Source organism: Myotis nattereri, assembly GCF_964212035.1.
Source record: "Myotis nattereri genome assembly, chromosome: X".
Lineage (NCBI taxonomy): Eukaryota > Metazoa > Chordata > Mammalia > Chiroptera > Vespertilionidae > Myotis > Myotis nattereri.
In genome coordinates this window covers 108784014-108806318 of record NC_138078.1, presented here as the reverse complement: position 1 = coordinate 108806318, position 22305 = coordinate 108784014, and the positions used below count along the sequence as shown (strand labels likewise).

Below are 22305 nucleotides of genomic sequence, written 5' to 3'. Positions count from 1 at the left end.
AAATTTTTGGTGAAATAAGATCATGCATTTGTAAAACATAACACCATATTTTTTTCCATCTTAAGTTATCTTTACATTTATAGAATACAGCAATTTGAACACTACTACTAATACTGAGAGGAAAAAAAAAACCTCTTCATAATTCTTGGTGCACACCACAGACTTGTTAAAGAAGGCATTTTTTTTTGTCAGATAAGTGACTTAAGACACACAAGAATGTATGTAAGTATTAAGGTAGCACTTCTACAAAGTATCCAGATGTTATCACAATAGGCTCCATGATATAGTTACTCCAGAGATTATTAGATTCTACTAATTTTAAGTGTTAGATAAAATTCAAAGTCTACCACAGCCCAAGAGGGCCTAACATGATATTGCCCCTGCCTTCATCTTTGACATCTTCTACATTTTCACCCTCCCTCTCCCACCAATACCCCACGATTACACTTGATGGCTCTCTACCATCCTTAGAGTCATAGCTCCAGTGTTATTACATCAGAACAGACTTCCCTTACTACCCTAAAATAGCCTCACCCCCTCAACTTTCAATCACATTATCCTATTTTCTTTTTCTTCTTTGAACTATCATCATCTGAAACTACCTTGTTTACTTATTTTTTTCTCTTCCCTACCCCACTAGAATGTCAGCTCCTTGTTTGTTCTGTCTACCACTACTTAACCAGCACCCTAAAACAATGCCTGGCAAAAGTAATCACTTGTTGAATGAATGTTGAATAATGCATGTTCTGACTTTTCTTCAATTAATACACATATCTTAAGTTTATATATCCTTTAATCAAATACTGGCATTAAACTTATTACAAACACCTATAATCAAAAGCAATTAAAGGTGGGGGAAGAGTTAACTGGAAAAAGGTGGTCAAAAGGTACAAACTTCTAGTTAGAACAGTGGTTCTCAACCTTGGCTGCATATTAGAATCACCTGGGAATCTTTTTAAAATTCTGATTTCTGGGCCTCATCCTCCGGAAATTCTGTTTCTTTGTTATGAGGTGGGGCCACAACATTAGTAACAAAGAAACAGAATTTCCGGAGATGAGGCCCAGAAATCAGGATTTTAAAAAGATTCCCAGGTGATTCTAATGTGCAGCCAAGGTTGACAATCACTGAGCTAGAAGATAAATAGGTACTAGGGATGTAACGTACAACACAATGGCTATAGCTAACACTACAGTTTAATATACAGGAAAGTTGTTGTGAGTAAAGAGTTCTCATTACAAGGAAATTTTCCCCCATTTTTTCTTTCTTTTTATTGTATCTATGTGAGAAGATAGATGTTAGCTAAACCTATTGTGATAATCATTTCCTAATATATGTAAATCAAACCATCATGCTGTACTATTTAAACTTATACAGTGATGTGTGTCAGTTATATCACAATAAAACTTGGAAAAAAGAAACAAAAGCACAGTTAATGCATGTTAGAGAAACACCTTCAACTGCATTACAAATTAAGTATAAGTATCCAATTCTCCTCCAATAACTGTTCATGAGTAAGAAAATCAGAGGCATTGTACAACCTATATCCATGGATAGTTTCCCTAAATTAACCTAAGCAAAATTACACACTAAGAACTCTTGTACCTAATTTTAATTTGTTTGAATTAATTATAAAGATCACAGATTACTGTTGTTACACTGACCAAGACTGCCAAGCAGTGATTAGACTTCTGTTTTATTTGGCTTTAATAAAACTCTTCTGGACTTTGAACTTTTGAAAGCTATCAACTCCTATAAGTTAAACTGCTATTAAGTCATAAGTTTATAAGTTTAAAGGAGTGATATGGCACCTACCAGAAGATACAATCTCTAGAGAAGTAAAATTGAAAGATTTCTTAGTAAAACCTCATTTAGTATATCTACATTTAGTATAGCTATCCTATATAATAAGAGGCTAATATGCAAATAGACCAAACTACAGAATGACTGATTGCTATGATGAGCACTGACCACCAGGGGGCAGACGCTCAAGGCAGGAGCTGCCCCCTGGTGTTCAGTGTGCTCCCACAGGGGGAGCGCTGCTCAGCCAGAAGCAGGGCTCACAGCTGGCGAGCACAGTGGCAGTGGCGGCAGAGCTAAGGAACAGGGAGCCTGGCTTCTGGCTGGTGAGCTAATTGGCAGTGGTGGGAGCCTCTCCCGCCTCTGCAGCAGCACAAAGGACCCCTTGGGGGATGTCCGACTGCCGGCTTAGGGGAGTGGGCCTAAGCCGGCAGTCGGACATCCCCCAAGGGGTCCTGGACTGAGAGAGGGCACAGGCCGGGCTGAGGCCCCCCTGCCCCCAGTACACGAATGTTGTGCAGCGGGCCTCTAGTATCTATATAGATATGCATAGATCCATATATATCTAACATACACAGTGGGACCTTGACTTACGAGTGTCCCGACTAACGAGTTTTTCAAGATACGAGCCGTCTCTCGGCCAATTTTTTGCTTTGAGTTGCGAGCTAAAATTTGGGTTACGAGCCAGCTTCAGATACCCCAGCACTAGTTGGCGCAGCGAACGTCACAGTGAACACCACAACATCAGCCCAGCATCACGTGTCTCACTCGTTCACACCTGATTTGACATACGAGTAATTTGAGTTACGAGCTTTGTCACGGAGAGAATTAAACTCGTAAGTCAAGGCCCCACTGTATTTCATATATAATTCTCTCCCAGTGCTAAGATCCAGGTCCTTTCCCTAGCACCTCAATCAGGCTTTGGGGATAAAGCAATGGAAGCCAAGCATATGCTTGCAGACAACTAATACCAACTTCGCTAGACTTGAGACAGTCTTCATATATTACCCCTTCTGGATTTGGACTGCCCCATTACTGAAGCACAGTATCTACTAAATCCCACCTTCCCACCATCAAGCCATTTCTCTAACCCCTATCTATCACAACCTCAGAAACACACTTCCTTTAAAAAGTGTGGTAGATCATTCAATTGCTAGCAGTTCACACCACCTCTCTTTGTGTGGGATATCAGAGCTCTGCTTGTATGCTCCTTACATTATTGAGTTATAACACTTGAGCTTTTAAATTTTAACAAGCATATCCAATGAAAGACTAACTCAGTTTCACAAATGGTTTGTACAAAAGTGATCTACACTAAAACAAACAAACAGGAAACAATTCTTAAATAGCTGTCATAGTCATCCATCCAATACTATCAACACTGTCTCTTTGTTGCTCTTATGTGTTGACATTCTAACTGCCTCTTAACAACTCTCTCTCTGCATTTAGTCTCTTTCCTCCAAACATTCTTCCACCCTTCTACCATGAATCTTTTGTTAATTCCTCAGCAAAAAACACTGGCGAGCCCTGGCTGGTGTGTTCAGTGGTTAGGGCATCTGCCCATGCACCGCAGGCTTGTGGGTTCGATTCCAAGTCAAAGGCACCTACCTGAGTTGTGGGTTCAACCCCCAGGTCCTGGTCAGGGTGGGTGCGAGAGGCAACCAATCGATGGATGTCTCTCTCCTCCCACCTCCCTTCTAATCTCTCTAAAAATCAATAGAAACATATCCTTGGGTGAGGATTAACAACAACAAAACAAAGAAACAAAATAACAAACAAGAAAACCTTGGAGAGCACAACTGTTTTACATGTAAACATTGATGTCTTAAATGTCTTTTGAAAGATCACATTTAAGGCTCATTAAGTATGGCCCCAATTTTCTTTTTCAGCATTCTATAACTGAAATATTTACATGGGTCAAACAGTCTTTTAATGCTCCCAGCAAATTCTGTCTTTGCACATTCATTAGTTCATACTATTGGCTAACATACAACGCTTTCTCAAATTTTCTCTATCATCTATGCAAATCTCTCTCAATTTTCAAAGCCCAGCACAAGTTTTACCTCCTTCCTAAAACTCTTCTCTGCTATTCCAGGTAACAGTGCTGTCACGGTCACTCTGTCTCTCCCTTCCTCCTCCAAACTCCATGTAGCACTTTGGGTCTATTCTATTTTACAAACATCAATACTTCATATGTCATCTCTTCACATACATGTTCTTCTGTAAGATTATAAAATAATAAAATATCGATACTAATCAAATTTTTCTTGGTTTGCTTAAGCCAGTGATGGCGAACCTTTTGAGCTCGGCGTGTTAGCATTTTGAAAAACCCTAACTTAACTCTGGTGCCATGTCACATACAGAAATTTTTTGATATTTGCAACCATAGTAAAACAAAGACTTATATTTTTGATATTTATTTTATATATTTAAATGCCATTTAACAAAGAAAAATCAACCAAAAAAATGAGTTCGCGTGTCACCTCTCACACGCCTGTCATAGGTTCGCCATCACTGGCTTAAGCTATCAATCAATATGCCATGTATACATAATATGTACTCAATAGTCTTGAGTACATCCATGCCATAGAATACTACTTTACAGTAAAAGAGAACAAACCATTGATACATGCAACAACTTGGATAGATCTCAATCCTTTCAGCCAATCTCAAAAGGTCACACATGCCGGGCCATGTGGATCAGTCAGTGGTTGAGCATTAACCCAGGAACCAGGAAGTTACTGGTTTGATTCCCAGTTAGGGCACATGTCTGGGTTGCAGGCTTGATCCTGGATGGGGGGGGCATGCAGGAAGCAGGTGATTGATGATGTTTCTCTTATCAATGTTTCTCTCTCTCCCCCCGCTTCCCCTCTCAAAAAAAAATCAATACAAACATAGACATATATTTTAAAAAGTCACACACTATATGATTCCATTTACAGGACATTCTCAAATGACAAAATTATAGAGATGGAAAACAGATTAGTGGCTGCCTAGTGTCATGGATGATGTGGGGGAGGTGACAGGTGTGACTTTATAAAGGGATAGCACAGGGAGATCTTTGTGGTGATGAAGCTGATCTACATCTGAAGTATGGTGGCGGTTACACACATATACACATGTAATAAACTGACATAGAACTACATACTCACACTGTCCAATTCTGGCTTTGATATAGAGCTCTAAATAAAATATAAGCACTGGGGAAATGGGTTAAGCATACACAGGATTTTCTCTGTACTGTCTTTGCAGTTTCCTGCAACTCTACAATTATTTCAAAATGAAAAGTAAAAAATAACAATATCCAACTTCATATTTAGCTACTAAATATGTACATTGTCTATCTAATTTTACTGAAGTTAAGGACAATCTATAATTACTGAGATAAAGTAAATTCCCAAAACCTATTTCACCTAAAAATATCTCGGAGCTAAGTGGCTTTTAAAACCTAACTATAATAATAAAAGCATAATATGCTAATTAGACTGGACAGCCTTCCAGACAAAGCTGGGGCTGTGAGGGCCTAGCCCCTTGCACAAAATTTGTGCATCAGGCCTCTGGTAAGCATAATAAAGAGCAATGATCTCTGGATATGGGGATTGAGAACATGAGTGATGGGAGGGGAGTTATATTTTCAATTATCTACTTTTGCACCAAGCAAATTTTAACCATGTCTGTATACTACTTTATTATTTTTATTAAATAGAATATAAAAGGATTTTTATAAAATATAAGGAATAAAGAATTATGATATAACCTTTCTTAAGAACTCAATTTAAGAAAAAGAACATTGTTACTATTAGTTTTCAAGTCTCTTGTATATCCTTTTTCATTTCCATTACATTTGTTGCCTCTTAGAGATGACCAATATCCTAAACTTTGTGTTTATCATTCTCCTGCTATTCTTTATAGTTTGATTATGCTTGCAATTCTAAATAATATATTATTTAATTTTGCATGCTTTTAAACTGAATATAAATGGACTCTTACTGCATATATTTTTCTGTGAATTGTTTCCACCCCACCGCCCACTTAACACTATGGTACTGAAATTCATCCATGTTATTGTATATAACTAATTCATATCCATTGCTATAGAATATTCTATATAAATATACCACAATTTATCAAAGAGACCAATATCCAATGTGTATAAAAAGAAGAAAAGAAGGTAGGGATACTGGAAGTGGAAAAAATAAAGCATGTCTGAGATTATAGATACTTATGTCTAGACATACACAACACACACAAACATATACAAACAAACACATACAGTATATATCCCATTTGATATAAAATATCAAAATCAAAGAATATCTATTTGGTGATATTCCTGTACTTAAAATGACTCTAAGTGATATAATGTCTTTATACCAAACTTTTTGCTTATATATAAGGCTGGGATTGATTTTTATGTATGGTAATGATGATAATATAGGTGCCCATAAGAAGTATACAAGTGTTTTGGTTACTCCACATTTCTGCCATGCAAGTATTACTTTTGCAGTTAAAACACACACACACACACATAAATACAAGTATTTTATAGTGTTTTATTCTAATAAGTATAAACCAAATAAAATTAGAACTCTAAAAAAAATTATAGTCCTTCCATATAGTACAATATATAATTATTTTACTATCTAATCACAAATACAATATTACTTAGCAAAAAATATAAACAGAAAGCAAAAGCAAGAAAATGAAGAATTACATAAAAGAGAAAAATGAATGGAAAGTGTACATTATTTGTAGAAACATAACTTTCAGAAAGCACAACTTACCTCTAATGTTGAAATTCCAACCTTTTCTGAAGACCTGTTCAGAAATAAAAGCAAGGTGGCATTGAATAGTGCAGGTGAGAAGGAAAATACTTCTCTACACAAAAAAGTCTACATTTTAAAAAACATGTATTTATTCTGTGACTGAAAAAAGTCCCTGTGCATATAGAAAATGTAGTAAACACATAAAGAGAAGAAAATTAAACTGACCCATAATCTTACCACATAGAGATGTATTTTTTTGTCTTCCCAGATATATACAGGGCGGGGGCAAATGTAGGTTTACAGTTGTTCATATGGAAAATAATACAATCTATAATAATAAAAGCATAATATGCTAATTAGACCAGAGAGGCAAACGATCTTCCGGATGTCCTTCTAGATGTTGCCGCGGCAGCGGGGGCCAAGGCAGAGGCAGTTAGGGGCGATCAGGCAGGCGAGCAGTTAGGGGTGATCAGGCAGGCAAAGTGGTTAGGGGCGATCAGGCAAGCAGGTAGAGTGGTTAGGGGCGATGAGGCAGGCACCCAAGCAGTTAGGGGTGATCAAGCAGGCAGAGTGGTTATGGGCGATGAGGCAGGCAGGTGAGCAGTTAGGGGCATCAGGCAGGCAGGCAGAATGGTTAGGGGCAATCAGGCAGCCAGACAGAGGCAGTTAGGGGTGATTAGGCAGGCAGGTGAGAAGTTAGGGGCAATCAGGCAGGCAGGCAGAGGGGTTAGGGGTGGTCAGGTAGGCAGGTAGTGTGGTTAGGGGCAATCAGGTAGGCAGGCAGGTGAGTGGTTAGGAGCCAGCAGTCCCAGATTGTGAGGGGAATGTCCAACTGCCGGGGGATTGGACCTAAACCGGCAGTTGGACATCCCCAGAAGGGTCCTGGATTGCGAGAGGGTGCAGGCTGGGCTGAGGGACTCCCCCTGCTCCGTGCACAAATTTCGTGCACTGGGCCTCTAGTAATTAATAAATACTAATGCAAGAATAAACTCTGTTTCATGTACGCACAATTGTAAACCTACTTTCGCTCCACAGTATATCTCTGATAATAAAAGAGTACTATGCTAATTAGACCAGAGTTCATTCTGGATGTCCTTCTGGACTAAGTTGGGGCTGGAGGGAAGTCCGGGTCCCGGGTGCCAGAGGGAAGCCGGTGCCAGCAGCCGGGGGAAGGAAGGCCTACTCTTGCACAAATTTCATGCATCGGGCCTCTAGTATGACAATAATAAGCATTTCTGTTAACAAAATTTTGTACTCTTCCATGATAAATTTCTTTAAGATAAACTACACTTGAGGTAGAACTGCAGGCCAAAGGTTCAGCATTTTGAGACTTTCAGATTACCCTCTGAACAGTTGTACCAATTTACACTCCTACGTTTCTGAGTGCATGTTTCTTAGTATCCCTGCTAAAAATGAGTTTTTTAAAATTTCACAAATTTGATAGACAAAAGTATATCTCATTGTTGTCTTGACTTGTAGTGTGTATGAAGTTATTTTACACATTAGACCTGTACAGTGCTTCTGAAGAGAGTAGACCAGTTTTGTTCCCAGCTCATTTTACTACTGTATCAATACTCTATTCTTAAACAGACTATTCCAGGAATAAAAATTTTTAAAAGTAAATTTCCACACACCCCTGCCACATTTTTCTTCAAATAGAAACAGTTTGATATCCACTACAAAGCATACCCTTATAGCTATTTAGTATATTTTAGGGTTATGCAATAAGGAACACTTTTAAATGAGTAATATTACTATGCCATTCCTAATTTTCTTTTGTTAAAATGCAATGATCACAAATGATACAACTTTATGTTGAATGGCACCTTCAAGATCATCTAACCATACAGCTTCTGCTTACAGTTAAAAACTGAGGTGCTAAGAGATTAAGTGACTAGCCCCAAAGTCACATATTTAGGGGCAGAACAAAGAAAAGCATTGAGTCCTACTACCATGCTCTTCACATGCCACACTGAGTAATCCATGTTTAGCAGAGGAATCCTTGACCTTTAATCAAAACATAAGTGTGATAAAAATTACTTTTGCCATTTAACAGAAAATCAACCCCTATATTCAACGAACATTTATGGAATACCTATTGTGTACCAGGGACTGGAGATATGAAAGTGAATAAGACACAATTCTAGTTTAGGGGGGTTTAAGGCTTGTTTTACAAGGGTAGCTGTATAAAATGGTGCCTGCCCATTTAATTGCTGTGCCTGGACAATATAATTTAATATCAACAAAGGACAATTTCCAGAAATGATAATTATTATATCCCTAGTTATTTGGCTTCTCTGGAAAACCTATACTACTATGTAACAAAATCATGTTTATCCAGATGATTAGGACCAAGTACTCAGATTTTTAAAAAAATCCACACAAAAGATAGCTACAATAATACAAGTACAATGAAAACCACAAAAATAAGAAAAACAGAAATCTTGAAGGGGGCTCACATTTCCATGTGGCACATATTCTAAATGCCAATCAGGGGGAAAAAAATCACCTGCTAAGATTTTTAAAAACTTAAGCCCCATGTGAAGTAGAGAAGGGAAGAAAAAAATTCTGCCTTATCCATATCCCTTATTTTGAAAAATCTGACCAGATTTTTAGATGCCTGTCTAAAGAAACAAAAACAAATAAACAGAATAGGGAGCCACATTTATCTTCTGTATGTAACTGGTTCCATAAAGAGCACTTTCTGGCTGTTGATTCATAGGATTTAAGTTATGGGCCAATTGTTGACACACATAGAAATATTCTAGATTGCTTCTGGTGGGGCTTTACATATGGCAGTGTACAAACTACAAAGAGTAATTTATTACAGTCAAACCTCAGTTCTCAAACATCCCCCATCTCGAACAATTCGCCTCTCAACCTGACAACCCTTTTATGCTGATACTTGTATGAGCATTCCCATGTCTCTTGGGCGACAAAGGAGAGTCTGAGTCAGTTTACCACTAAATCTCACGCTGTTAACATCCCAGGAAAGTATGCTGTGAATATTTTCGTGTTTTTATGCTTCTGTTGCTGCTTATTATGAAATTTTAATTTTTTACTGTACATTTTTTATTGAATTTTCATTTACATTTCATGTCCTTTTTGTTTTTAAAGTGTTTATTTATAGATTAAACAGTCTATTAGACATGTACTGTATATAAGAAAGGCTAGCCCTCGCTGGATTGGCTCAGTGGATAGAGTGTTGGCTTATGGACCGAAGGGTCCTGGGTTCGATTCTGGTCAAGGGCACATGCCTGGGTTATGGGCTTGAGCCCCAGGAGGGGGTGTGCAGGAGGCAGATGATCAATGATTCTCTCTCATCATTGATGTTTCTATCTCTTTCTCCCTCTCACTTCCTCTCTGAAATAAATTAAATATTTTTTAAAAGGCTAAAACAAGGAATCATTTGGGGGGGGGGTCTAGAACGGATTAATTCAATTCAGATTACTTCTAATGGTAAATAATGATTTGGTTCTTGAACAGCCTTCCAGAATGAATTAAGTTTGAGAACCGAGGTTCCACTGTACTTCCTTTTGAGAGACAAGGGGACATAGTGAAAAGAGTATGGATTTTTGAGCAGATGAACCTGTTGAATATTGTTTCTACCATTTACCCTATGTGAGATCTTGACCAAATTAATTTCTCCAGGCCTCAGTCTCCTCCTCTGTAAAAGGGAGTAAAACCACCTACTTCACAGGAATACTACAAGGGTTGAGAGAATACATGGGGCACACATAATAGTAGTTTCTTCAGCAGCTTTGAATTGCTCCATTGAAAATCAAATGATGAACTTCACTAAGTTTCTCCAAGGCACTTTGGCAGTCTGTCAGTAGTGGGGAGCCTGAGGTCAATTTCTGGAACACAGAAAAGATACCCGAAAGCCTGTCAAGCTCCAGCCCACTTAACAGAGAAAGTGAAAAACAAAACAAAACACAAAAACCAAACAAACAAAACAGATTATATTGAGCTGATGATTAATATGGGATCCTGCTTGCATTTGATGAGGTCATTAAACAAAAAACTAATTACAAAAGACACTCATGTTCAAAATATATTTCAAATGTTACTGAATGATTAAGCACTTGTTAGGTAGGTAAAACACTTCAGACTATTATACTTTTTCCAGTCTAAATAAGCCTAAAATTGTCTCTAACACGGTAGTCTGTAAGAGCAGAATTCTGTTATGAGGTATTTTTGATCCATCTATAGAGCATTAGCATCTAGTAAAAAGTAAAAGCATGTTTATAACATTGAAGGTTGGCTAAAATGATTTGTATCATGTGCAAAGATGAGAAAAGAACAATTCACTTCACAGTAAGAAACAGTAAATCGTTATTTAGTATTCCCACAGAAAGCATTCCTAATAGGGCCCTTGTATAAAGCAAGGTTTGAAAAACTATGCTAAGACTTGACTTGCTTTAGCTTTAGTCCTCATAACTTTCCTATGAGATAGTTATATTGCCTTCACTATTTTACACAATGAAAAACCGAGGCATAGGTCAGATTAAGTAATTTAAATTGTACTGCTAGTAAATATTAGGACCAGAATTTGACCTTAGGCAGCCTGACTCTAGGGCCCACTCTCTCAAATACCTTGCAATATTGCTTCCTTTCTAGGTATTAAAAGATGGTGGTTATAAAAATATTCTAAGTGCTGCTATGAATGAGCACTAAAGTAAAGGCAATTAGTGCTGCTTGGGTTGGACTAAACTAATTAAGTCAAAGGCTCTGAATCTTGATCTGCCTTTAACAACTACAATTAATGCCTAATTGATTTGGCACTACTAGGGAATAGGACACTAAAATGTTCCATAAATAAAATTTCCAGAAATGAAACTTCTCTTTGAGTGCCAAACTTCTTAAAGTATTTTAAATTCCAAATTTCAATAACAGCTAAGCCTTGCTGTTCAGTAATTTTTTCCTTGAAATTACTTTCTTAAACAAAGGATATACAATTGCCCCTTTCTTATTGACCCAGAGTAGTTATCATGCTCAAATATAACACTATATTTTAATATTCTAATGACCTCCAGGGACCCTAAGGTGTAGAGGACTTAATTGTCTTCACACTACAGGACCCTAGGCTACTAAGCTTGGAATGTCTGTGTTTTGCATCTTCTTCCTCTATTTGTGCTCACTTCTTACAACTGGCCATGCGCCCACTTTTAAGCTTTACACGCCCCTCCATTTCTAATTTTTGCTTCTGATCTGCACTGAGCTAGGAAACCAGGTTTTTAAAAATGGAATTGCGAAGGAGACTAGACTGTGGGTGGTGAACACACAATAGAACATATAGATAATGTACTATAGAAGTGTATACTTGAAACCTATTTAATTAACCAATGTAACCCCGATAAAGTCAATAAAATATTTTAAAATAAAGAAATAAATATATTTCCTTTTTAAGAAAACAAAAATAAAAATGGAATTGCATGGTAAAGAATTCAGAGATTCTGAGTGAGGGTTTCCCCATGAGAAATTTTGTACATTATTTTATTGTGGACTTTATGGCACTTTTTTTTTATTTTTCAGAGGATGGTTTAAGTGATTACTTCTTTTTTTCCCCAATTTTAAAGGACTCAGTTTATTAACTGACCAGATTACAAAAATAACCATGGTAGATACCTTAGTTCATTCTTCTAATAAGCCTATTGATCTGGTCCCCCTGTTACCAGCATCTCCACCTTCTAGAAAACGGGTGGTCTTTTTCTTCATCCTACCTCGTGGAGAAGACAACTTGAAGGGCCACAGGAAGTTGTTTACTTCTTTGAAGCGCTTTCCAACAGTATAGATCTCATGAATCAGATCTCCCATGCAGATGATTCCATATTTACCAAGAGATTGAGCAATCAGAGTTATCTGTCAGGGCAATTTGTTTTTTGTTGACTTTGCCATAACCACACTTGTAGATCAATTCATTTACTGACTTCAGGTTTGGGTAACCCCATGCAATGTGTGCCTCCACATCCTCAGCTTGTTAACTGAAGCCTTGTTGAGCTTAACAAAGGTGCCTCTGAAGATCTGGAGAAGGCAAAGAAGCTGCAGCATCTTCCAGATCTTTGGGCTCACACCATTGATACTTCTAATCCTGATGACAAATGCTAATTTGGGTTCAGCAGGTACAAAGAAGTTGCCAGCTTCTCTTGTCACCCGAGCCATTCAAATCTCCTTTCTGTACATCTGCTTGTATTCCTTGTGAGAGTGCTTAGCTTTTTCATAGATGAGCTTCCTTCTTGCCTTTTAAAGCATCTTTTGGGCAAACTTCTTTCTCAGGTGCTTGATCTTCAGCTCTGTGAAATTCATTCACTTTTTCTTGAGGGTTTCTGGCACAGCAGGAACTTTCTTCTCTTCTGCACCCTCCATGGCTCCAGCCAGAAAACAGCTTAAGTGATTATTTATTTCCAATTGTATCAGAGGATCATTATTACCAAAGAAGTAGCTGCCAAATAAGTTGAGCTGCCATAGCTCTTAAGTATCCCTACACAATCATTCAACTCCTCTTTGTAACTCAGTTTCTAACTTCAAAGTAGTGATAATAACATTATTCAGACTGCTGCCTAAAGAAAACTACATTTATATACTGCATAACTATGTTTCCATCAATGTTCTTAATATAGGATGATGGTCCCATCTATAGATATAAAGAGCCAGGGGCTGTCACATCCGAAACAACTGAATGGATGACCGAACTGGCTAAGTGGGGCGACAAGGCTGCAGGGGGGTTAATGAGGGATGACCAAATGACTGAAGAGCAGGCTGTGTGGGGAGACCAGGCTGAAGGGGGGGGGGCAGTGAGGGGCAACCAAACAGCAGGCTGTGTGGGGTGACCAGGCCAGCAGGGGGGGGGCAGTGAGGGGTGACCAGGCTGGTGGGGGGGGGCACATGGGGGCAACCAGGTTGGCAGGGGGGCAGTTAGGGGCAACCAGGCTGGCAGAGGAGGGCAGTTGCGGGCGACCAGGCTGTCAGGGGGCAGTTGGGGGCGACTATGCTGGCAGGGGGGACAGTGAGGGGCAACCAGGCTGGTAGGGGGGCAGTTGGGGGCAACCAGGCCGGCAAGGGGGGCTGTTAGGGGCAATCAGGTTGGCAGGCAGTGATAGTAAGGGGTGATCAGGCTGGCAGGGAGTCCAGTTAGGGGCGATCAGGCAGGCAGGCAGGTGAGCAGTTAGGAGCCAGTGGTCCTGGATTGTGAGAGGGATGTCCAAATGCCGGTTTAGGCCCGATTCCCCGAGGGGTCCGGATTGGAGAGGGTGCAGGCTGGGCTGAGGGGATCCGCCCTCCTCCCCCAGGCACAAATTTCATGCACCGGCCACTAGTAAGATTATAACAGAGCTGAAAATTTCCTATCATAAAGACCTACCTAGCACAGTGCATTACTCACATTTGTGGTGATGCTAGTGTAAACAAACCTACTACACTGCCAGTCATATAAAAGCAGAGCAGATACAATTATGTACAGTACATAATCCTTGATAATGAGAATGACTACATTACTGATTTATGTTAGTTACTATACTATAATTTTATCATTGTTTTAGAGTGTACTCTTTCTACTTGCAAAAAACCGTTTGCTGCAAAACAGTATGCCTTATTATGCTGGCATCAGCCTCTTACATCTTGTGTTTATTACCGCATCTCTTGATTGCTTCATTTTATCTTCTGTTTGAGTCTCACGTTGTTTTGTACAATGACATGCTGCATAGGCTTGTAGCCTAGGAACAATAGGCTATACCACCTAGATTTGTATAAGTGTATTCTATGATGTTCCCACAATGATACAGTTGCCTGACAATGCATTTCTCAGAACATATCCTTTAGGTAAGTGGGGCATCACTATATTCATGTTCAAGTTTGGGGACAGAAGATATAGGAGACCAGAGGTCAAGAAAATTAAGTTCTATTTGTGGCTTTCCCAACCAAGTAGCTAGCTGCAAGACCTGTAGGCAAGTCTCTTTACAGTTCCTGTAATTTTAGAAAATTTAATTTTAAGACCCTTGATTAGTTTGGGAGTAAAGATGTAATTTATACCATAATTAATGACCTAAATTTTATACCCTTCGATTTCCCCTAAAAATATGGACATAATCTAACACATACACACACACACACACACACACACTCATAAATGTCCAGTGATGCTTTGATACATCTAGTTAACTAGAAGAATATTCCTTCAAAATATTCTGTAGATACTAAATTGAGCAAATTAAACTCTTCCTTTTTACATGTTAAGGTGAGTAATTTTCCCATGAAAAAGTCCAAATGCCTACTTAAAATAACTTTTAGTACATCCCACACAAGTGAGAAATCTAAGTATTGGTGGTATTCCTTACTATAAATTAGGGGTGGGGAACCTTTTTTCTGCCAAGGGTCATTTGGATATTTATAACATCATTCGCAGTCCATACAAAGTTATCAACTTAAAAATTAGCTTGCTATATATTTGGTCAAACATTTAATTAACTCTCCCCTAATGGCTTGGCAGCCAGACCAAATGATTTCATGGGTCTTATATGGCCCAGGGGCTGGATGTACTCCACTGTGCTTTAAATAAAACCTAACAAACCAAAATAACTTCAAATGTTCATTTTTCCATTTCAAAATTTTCAACATATAGAATATTTTCAGAACTAATATTTTGACACATTTGAATATCTGAGAAACATAAAGTTTAATTTAAACAATAAATGTGCTTCTTAGAAGGTTTAACGTTTACTTATTTATCTATTTAAATCTTTATTGTTGAAATTATTACATAGGTTCCCCCTCCCCAGGCCCTCACCACCCCATTGTTTGTGTCCATGGGTTATGCTTATATGCACAAAAGTTCATTGGTTGATCTCTTCCTACCCACCCTCCCCTCCCTTCCCTCTTCCTACCCACCCTCCCCTCCCTTCCCTCTTCCTACCCACCCTCCCCTCCCTTCCCTCTTCCTACCCACCCTCCCCTCCCTTCCCTCGGAGGTTCAACAGTCTGTTCATGCTTCTGTGATTCTGCGTCTATTTTTGATCATCAGTTTATTTGGCTCATTAAATTCCACATATGAGTGATAACATTTGATACTTATCTTTCTCTGACTGGCTTATTTTGCTCAGCATAATACTCTCCAGGTCCATCCATGCTATTGAAAAAGGTAAGAGTTCCTTAAAGGGCTAATCCTCCACCCTGGCAGGTGTGGCTCAGTTGGTTGGAACATCATCCAGGACACTGAAAGGTTATGGCTTCAATTCCCAGTCAGGACACATGCTCAAGTTGGGGTTTGATCCCCGGTCTGGGCCATATTGGGAGCAATCAATTGATGTTTCTCTCTCTCCCTTTCTTGTTCCCTTCTTTTAAAAAAATCTTTATTGTTGAGATTACAGATGTCCCTTTTTTCCTCCCATAGCTCCCCTCCACCCGGTTCCCGCCCCACCCCAGGCCCTTGCCACCCTATTGTCTGTGTCCATAGGTACTGCATACCTACATGAAAGATCTTTGTCTAATCTCTTCCCGCACCCCCACACCCCCTTCCCTCTGAGAATTGTCAGTCTGTTCAATTTCCATGCCCCCAATTCTACTCCATTTACCAGTTTATTCTGTTCATCAGATTATTTATTCATTTGATTTTTAGATTCACTTGATAGATATGTATTTGCTGTTACTTTGTTGTTCATAATTTTTATCTATACCTTTTTCTTCTTCCTCTTCTTAAAGAATATCCTTCAGCATTTCATATAATACTGGTTTGGTGGTAATGAACTCCTTTAGCTTTTTCTTGTCTGTGAAGCTCTTTATCTGACCTTCACTTCTAAATGATAGCTTTGCTGGGTAGAGTAATCTTGGTTATAGGTTCTTGCTATTCATCACTTTAAATATTTCTTGCCACTCCCTTCTGGCCTGCATAGTTTCTGTTGAGAAACCAGCTGACAGTTGTATGGTACTCCCTTGTAGGTAACTTTTTTTCTTGCTGCTTTTAAGATTCTGTCTTTTGCGCTTGGCATTTTAATTATGATGTGTCTTGGTGTGGTCCTCTTTGGATTCCTTTTGTTTGGGGTTCTCTGCGCTTCTTGGAACTGTAAGTCTATTTCTTTCACCAGATAGGGGAAGTTTTCTGTCATTATTTCTTTTCTTTTTTTTTTCAGTTTTCAATATTTCTTTTTTTTCCCTTTTCTTTTTTATTTTTTAAATATATTTTTTATTGATTAAGAAATTACATGTGTCCTTATCCCCACATTACCCCCTACCCCCCCCTGCCCTCCCCGCTCATACCCTCACCGCCCCCCATTGTCCGTGTCCATTGGTTAGGCCTATATGCTTGCATATAAGTCCTTTGGTTGATCTTTCCCCCTTACCCCCACCCTCCAATACCTTCCCTCCAAGGCCCGACAGTCCAATCAATGCCTCTCTGTCTCTGGATCAGTCCTTGTTCATCAGTTTATGTTGTTCATTATATTCCACAAATGAGTGAGATCATGTGGTATTTATCCGCTCTCCAGTTCCATCCATGCTGTGGCAAATGGTAAGAATTCCTTTTTCTTCTTCTTCTTCTTAAAGAATACCTTTCAGCATTTCATATAATGCTGGTTTGGTGGTAATGAACTCCTTTAGCTTTTTCTTATCTGTGAAGCTCTTTACCTGACCTTCTATTCTGAATGATAGCTTTGCTGGATAAAGTAATCTTGGTTGTAGGCTCTTGCTATTCATCACTTTGAATATTTCTTGCCACCCTCTTCTGGCCTGCATAGTTTCTGTTGAGAAATCAGCTGACAGTCGTATGGGTATTCCCTTGTAGGTAACTGACTGTCTTTCTCTTGCTGCTTTTAAGATTCTCTCTTTGTCTTTTGCTCTTGGCATTTTAATTATGATGTGTCTTGGTGTGGTCCTCTTTGGGTTCCTTTTGTTTGGGGTTCTCTGCGCTTCCTGGACTTGTAAGTCTATTTCTTTCACCAGGTAGGGGAAGTTTTCTGTCATTATTTCTTCAAATAGGTTTTCAATATCTTGCCCTCTCTCTTCTTCTGGTATCCCTATAATTCTGATGTTGGTACCCTTGAAGTTGTCCCAAAGCCTCCTTACACTATCTTCATATTTTTGGAATCTTTTTTCTTTTTTGGTTGGGTATTTTTTGTTTCTTTGCATTTCAAATCTTTGACTTGATTCTTGGGATCCTCTTGTCTGCTGTTGGATCTCTGTATATTATTCTTTATTTCAGTCCGTGTATGCTTAATTTCTAGTTGGTCCTTTTTCATATCCTCGAGGGTCTCACTAGATTTCTTGAGGGTCTCACTAAATTTATCGGCAGTTCCCATAAAATTCTTGAAAAACCTTATAAACGTGGTTTTGAACTCTATATCCAGTCGTTTGCTTTCCTCCATTTCTGTAATTTGTGACCTGTTTCTTTGTCTCCTCATTTTTTATGCTTCCCTGTGTTGGTAGAGTGGTTTTGTGTCCTAGGTGTTCTATAGGGCCCAGTGGCTCAGCCTCCCCCGTTACCTGAGGTGGACACTCTTGGTGCACCCCCCTGTGGGCTTTGTGCACAGTCTTGTTGTAGTTATGCCTTGATTGTTGTAGGATCACTGGGAGGAATTGACCTCCAGGCAAACTGGCAGTGAGAATCAGCAGTGTCTGCAGTGGGAGAACTTCTGTGCTGAAGACACCCTTCTGGGGCAAGACTTGCTTCAGTGGGGCTTTGGTGCTCACTGAGTCTGCCCCCTGGGTGTGTCCCTTATGGATCTGAGGAGTTGTAATCCGGATGGTCCCCCTCTGACCACTGGGTACACTGGCTCTTGGAGGTTACCCAGCAGGAGCTATGTAGAGAACTGCAGATTCCCCTTCCTTTTTTGGAGTTTGGAGGTGCCCTGATGAGGCCCAGCTGTGAAGCAATGCAAGCTGCTGTGGGGCCTTGGGCCTTCTCTTGGAAGTTCTGGGTCTGTGGCCCAGATGCAGTTTGTTAGGTAATTTTCAGGTTGCAAAGGGCCAGGGCATTCATATGCAAAAACCTCTGCCGCAGCCTGGGTGGGGCGGGGTCTCAGGGAATCAAAGGGCGGAGCAAGTAACTATGGCGGATTCTCAGCCCTGCTCTAAGGGGCTGCATGCATCTCAGTGTCCTGATAATTTAATTGCTGCAAGCACCTCTGAGGGAAAGCCGCCCTCGAGTTCCGAGTTCTGCCCGCTGCCAGACAGACCAGTTTCTCCCCGTATGAGTCCTGGGTCCCCAGAGACTTCCCAGAACTGGAGTTCAGAGCAGTCGGGAGCTTGTGACTCCCTCCTGATTCAAAAAGACAGCCGCGTCCTCAGGTACCAGCCCCTTTCTGCGCACTCTCGAGCCTCCGTTCCTTTGCACTTTACTTCCGCAGCTCCTGACCCTCAATGTGCTTTTCTCTTTCCTTCTAGTTGTAGAATTTCCACTCCGCCAGCCTTCCTGTAAGTTCTGGATGATGTCCGTTTTGTCTTTTTATTGTGTTTTGAAATTGTTGTAGGAGGCAGCAATTTCGGTGTTTCCCTAGGCCGCCATCTTAGTTTCTCTCTCCTCTGTCATTATTTCTTCAAATAGGACTTCAATATCTTGCTCTCTCTCTTCTTCTGGCACCCACATAATTCAGATGTTGGTATGCTTGAAGTTGTCCCCTTACACTATCTTCATATTTTTGGATTCGTTTTGCTCTTCTGGTTGGGTGTTTTTTGCTTCTTCGTATTTCAAATCATTGACTTGATTCTTGGGATCTTCTAGTCTACTGTTGAATCCCTGTATATTATTATTCATTTCAGTCAGTGTATGCTTAATTTCTGACTGGTCCTTTTCCTTTTTTTTTTTTTTTGGCATTCCCACTAAGATCCTTGAAGGTCTCTCACTAAGTTCCTCAGAGGTTTCTAAAAGATTCTTGAGTAACCTTATAACTGTGATTTTGAACTCTGTATCCAGTAGTTTGCTTTCTTCCATTTCTGTCATTTGTGACTTGTTTCTTTGTCTCCGCATATTGACTGCTTCCCTGTGTTTGTTTCTATTTATTGGGTAGCTGCAAAGTCTCATTGAGTTAATAGAGTGGCCTTGTGTAATAGGTGTCCAATAGGGCCCAGTGGCTCAGCCTCCCCAATTACCTGAGGTGGACACTCTTGGTGCACCCCTTTGTGGGCTATGTGCACAGTCTTGTTGTAGTTAAGCCTTGATTACTGTTGGTGTCACTGGGAGGAATTGACCTCCAGGCCAATTGCCTGTGGGGACCAGCTGCAACTACAGTGGGAGAGCTGCTGTGCAGGAGACAACCTTATGGGGCAGGACTTGCTTCAGTGGGGCTTTGGTGCTCATTGAGTTTGCCCCTTGAGTGTGTTGCTTATGGATGTGAAGAGTTGTACTCTGTTATGGTCTCACACTGACCACTGGGTACACTGGCTCTTGGATCTCCAAGGAGGTACAAAGTCAGCCACTGCCTGGGGCCACCCAGCAGGAGCTACAGAAAGATTTGCAGATTCCTCCTCTTTGTATTGGGTTTGGAAGTACCCAGACGAGGCCTGCTGTGAAGCAAGGTAGGCTGGTGATGGTGCCGGCCTTGGGCCTTTTATTGATAGCTTTGGGGCTCCCTGACCCAGCTATGGCTTGTTTGACTGGTTTTAGGCTGAGAAAGGACAGGCCATTCATATGCAAAAGCCACTGTGCACAGCTTGGGTGGGGTTGTAAATTGGGTGGGGCAGGGTCTCAGGGAATCTCCAGGATGGAGCGAACAGAAATGTCTGCCAGTCAGCCCTGCACCAGGAAGGTCCCAGCACGGGAACAATGATAGCTGGAAGCACTTCCGTCTGGAAGAAAACCACCCCTGCATTCCTGCCCCGATGCCAGACAGTCCAGTTTCTCCCTGTATCTTTCTGGGTTCCCCAGAGCCTCACCTGGCACTAGAGCTCAGAGCAAGCGGGAACCTGTAAATTTAGTTCATGGTGCCGGCCTTTTAAGAGGAGCAGCTGGGTCTCTAGCAGCCTGTGTGTCACTCATTCCCAATCTGCAATTGTAGTTCTTACTGCCAGTAGGGACTTCTTTCCCCAGCTCTGGAACCCCAGGCTGGGGGTCTGGAGTGGGGCTGGGACTCCTTGCTCCTCCATGTGGCCTCTGCAGAGGTGATCTCCCTTTTTGCACACCTGGGTGCCAGACCAGCCCATTCAGCACCTCTGCACCTTCTACCAGTCTCAATGCGCTTTCTTCTTTACTTCTCTAGTTGTAGTACCTCCACTCAACCAGCTTTCTCGTGGTTCTCGATGATAGTTGTTCTGTATTTTAGTTGTAATTTTGATGTGGTTGTGAGAGGCAGCAAGTACAGGTGTTTACTTATGCTGCCATCTTGGTTCCTCTCATTCCCTTCTTCTCTCTCTCAAATCAATGAAAGTATGCCCTCAGGTAAGGATTAAAAAAATGGCAAGGCTTCCTTGATTACCTAATAGTATATAAGTTTTTTTCTACATATCAATACTGATTAAAAACGCAGTAAATCTTTGATTTTTCAGCATAGTCTAAGAAACTGAAGACAATGTTTATCAATGGTACTATTAAATTTAAACATGAAAAACAAGAGATTTCTGAAACAGTTTTAAAATAAAGTCTACTTTAAGCCCTGGCCAGGTAGTTCAGCTGGTTAGAGTGTAGTCCTGATATGCCAAGGTTGTGGATTCCATCTCCGGTCAGGGCACATACAAAAATCAATCATGAATGCATAAAGAAATGTAATAACAAACCAATGCTTCTCTCTCTCTCTTTCTCTCTAATCAATAAATGAAAATTTATAAAGTGTGTTTTAAACAAATATTGTTTTTTTTAAAAAACAAACCACCGCCCTAACTGGTTTGGCTCAGTGGATAGAGCATTGGCCTGCGGACTGAAAGGTCCCAGGTTCGATTCCGGTCAAGGGCATGTACCTTGGTTGTGGGCACATCCCTGGTGGGAGGTGTGCAGGAGGCAGCTGATCGATGTTTCTCTCTCATTGATGTTTCTAATTCTCTATCCCTCTCCCCTCCTCTCTGTGGAAAATCAATAAAATATATTAAAAAAAACAAAACAAAACAAAAAAACAAACCACCACATGGCTTATAAAATAATTTTTAGTGTCGTTTCCACACAGGTTTTGAATATAAAAGCAATTTTCAGATTAGTACTTCAGCAGCTTTCAATACAGATAGAATATTTCAATTCATTATATCCTGTTTTTATAAGAAAATTATTTTCACACACTCACTATGTTGAGTTTATAGTAAGAAAACTCATGTTTGAATATAAAATAATGTGACAGAGGCTTTCTCCAGTACCTATTTATTTAGCATTTTAAATTATACTTTTCCTTCTGCGGCTAGGGTATTTGTGTTCCATACCAAGTCATTTTAATATTTGCATAATATTCATTATTTTAAAATTTCTACATAGCTTCAAAACGTTGCTTTGGTGATTTTGAAGGATGGTATAGGGATCAATTTTCTTCTATAAACTCTGACCTGATCCAGTGATGACCTTCAGATACCTGAGGCAAAATTTCATCAGAATAATAAAGGCATTACTCACAAAGGCAGGGGCTTAGTCACTGGGATTTGGATATGATGACAATAACTGCAACTTACCCAAAAGTTGCCCACCAAGGTTCCATAGGAAGCAAAATGTCAAATCTTTTATAAACTTACATAATACTACAATCGATACAGTTTCAGTGAAAAGTACAAATATGCCAGGTACACAACATTTTATTAACACTCTTAGATAGTTTGACTTTGGAATTTCCTAAACTTGACACTCTA

The 22305-nt window shown here is 39.9% G+C and overlaps 1 protein-coding gene and 1 pseudogene across 2 annotated transcripts in view; both read right to left on the bottom strand.

Moving 5' to 3' along the window:
* WDR44 (WD repeat domain 44) overlaps positions 1-22305 on the bottom strand; it is a 103989-nt gene that overhangs the window by 62805 nt on the left and 18879 nt on the right. The window contains exon 2 of the mRNA XM_081081524.1: positions 6583-6616. Within this exon, the coding sequence (XP_080937650.1) occupies positions 6583-6616 (34 nt within the window). The remainder of the gene's footprint in view (positions 1-6582; positions 6617-22305) is intronic.
* On the bottom strand, positions 12194-12933 carry LOC308511483 (large ribosomal subunit protein uL30-like; annotated as a pseudogene). The gene has a single exon. The product of its transcript is annotated as a large ribosomal subunit protein uL30-like (transcript).